This window comes from Ciona intestinalis, unplaced genomic scaffold, assembly GCF_000224145.3.
Source record: "Ciona intestinalis unplaced genomic scaffold, KH HT000436.1, whole genome shotgun sequence".
Taxonomy (NCBI): domain Eukaryota; kingdom Metazoa; phylum Chordata; class Ascidiacea; order Phlebobranchia; family Cionidae; genus Ciona; species Ciona intestinalis.
In genome coordinates, this window is record NW_004190757.1 from 6,057 (window position 1) to 8,000 (window position 1,944).

At 35.4% G+C, this 1,944-nt stretch overlaps 1 protein-coding gene across 3 annotated transcripts in view; it reads left to right on the forward strand.

The window, feature by feature from the left end:
- The window catches only part of LOC778850 (BMP-binding endothelial regulator protein), a 7,247-nt gene extending 5,987 nt beyond the window's left edge, over window positions 1–1,260 (forward strand). For 2 of the 3 annotated variants that reach the window (XM_026839587.1, XM_002123784.5), the window contains exons 14-16: window positions 232–362; window positions 412–472; window positions 544–1,260. In XM_026839587.1, coding sequence (XP_026695388.1) covers window positions 232–362; window positions 412–472; window positions 544–673 — 322 coding nt within the window. In that variant the 3' untranslated portion in view covers window positions 674–1,260. The remainder of the gene's footprint in view (window positions 1–231; window positions 363–411; window positions 473–543) is intronic. The other variant, XM_026839586.1, reaches the window with a different exon arrangement.
- Window positions 1,261–1,944: the final 684 nt, after the last annotated feature.

A 1,944-nucleotide genomic window follows, 5' to 3' on the forward strand; every position in this document is an offset into this window, starting at 1 on the left:
ACCCGCATAAGTTGATTGACAGTTGACCGATAATACCCCATAAGTTTGATTGACAGGGTGACCCTTATAACCCCCATAAGTTTGATTGACAGGTTGACCGATAACAACCCCCATAAGTTTGATTGACAGGTTGACCGATAATAACCCCATAAGTTTGATTGACAAGTTGACCATTAATAACCTCCATAAGTTTGATTGACAGGTTGACCGATAATAACCCCATTATTCCAGATCTTGCCTTACTGATGTATGTTCTTGCCCACCCACACGTAAATGCGCTTGCGAATCAATCAAAGCTTATACGTCATCATGCGCAAGGGAGGGGGTTCACCTAACATGGAACAAACGGTCGCATTGTAAAAGTAAGTATTATGATGTCATAATATTCATCTTATAGAAATAATGTTTCAGAGATTTGCAAAAAAGGAAAAATTTATTCGGCTTGTGGGCCTGGGTGTAGATTAACGTGCAGGTATGTCAGTATTACGTCATCAATATTACGTCATGTATATTACGTCGTTAAATATTGTATATTGTTAATAGCAACTACAAACGTCGTAAAAAACGATGCGAACAGCGCCAGTGTGTGGCGGGATGTCATTGCGTAGCTGGCTACGTCATCAAAGGAAATAGATGCGTCAAAGTGACGTCATGTCCACGGTCGAGATACTAACTTTCTTTTATATTTTAGCTGCTCGCTTTTGTCACTGTTCCAAATTATTCAGCATATTTTACAATTAAATTTATGACGTAACAGTGCAGTCTATTGTGTCACCTCAATGACATTTTTACCTCCCCAAATCGCGAATAAACTTTCTATGTTTGTTAATATTACGAAACTTTGTATTATCTTTATCGCCACTTGTTGCATCAACTTTTAGAATGTATTGTGTAAAGAATGCATAAGATCTACTGTGATGAATCCATTGGTTGGGAAGATTACGTATCTTTCACTAGAAAGTTTACCGTTTGTGTTATTTACTATTTCAAAACAGATTTTGTATAAAATGTATCAAAGGAAAACTTTCTAGATATTAATGTTGTTTAAGGTAACTATGAAACATCGGGTTCATGTTTTTCGCTCCCCAATGTTAAATCAATTACTAACTCTATGCTGCCACACGTGGTATACGTACAATTTCCCCACAGTTTAAATATCGCGAAAACGTGGTCAAAAAGGTTGTGTCGGTTTCTTCCATTCTTTAATCCATCTTAATCTGCTTTGGTTATCTATATTACAGCACGTGTTGTGGAAATATTTAAAATATATTGTTTTGTGCGTTATAATATATTTGTAGATATGATATAAGTTACAATCCAGAAGATTGGTTGGGGAGATTATGTAAGTATCTTTACACTATTTATTCCATTGGAATCTGCTACATCCATGCACAGGTTACAGGAATATCTAAAATTATGTGTTATATGTACGGTATATCTAAGAATCCAAATGATCGGTTAACAAGATTGTGAAAGTCCTAATAATCACCGTGTTCACCTTTTGTGTAATCGCGCATTTACAAAGAGATTTAGTAAAAACAATTATAACAGGTTCGTTGTAGAGACTAATTTTGTTTTATGTAAAAACATGTCTTGATTATTTTGCTCCCTAATGTTAAACTAATTATTAAATCTATGCTGCCCCACGTGGTAATATCGAAAAAACGTGATCGGAAGGATCCAATGTTTAATCCACCTTAATCTGCTTTAATTATTTATGTATATGGTTGTACGAATTATCTTAAGTTGTTTAATCGATCTTAAATCTGCTAATATTACAGTACAAGCACCACTAAGGACAATTCACAATGGCTCTTTGGTAAACCAAGCGGATAGAAACAGCTTATAATTAAACAAGAGGTGGCGCAAAAGAGCTGATAGATTGAACTATGTAAGGGGACTATGGGGTTGGAAAGTAAAAGGGTTACTCGAGGTCACAATCTG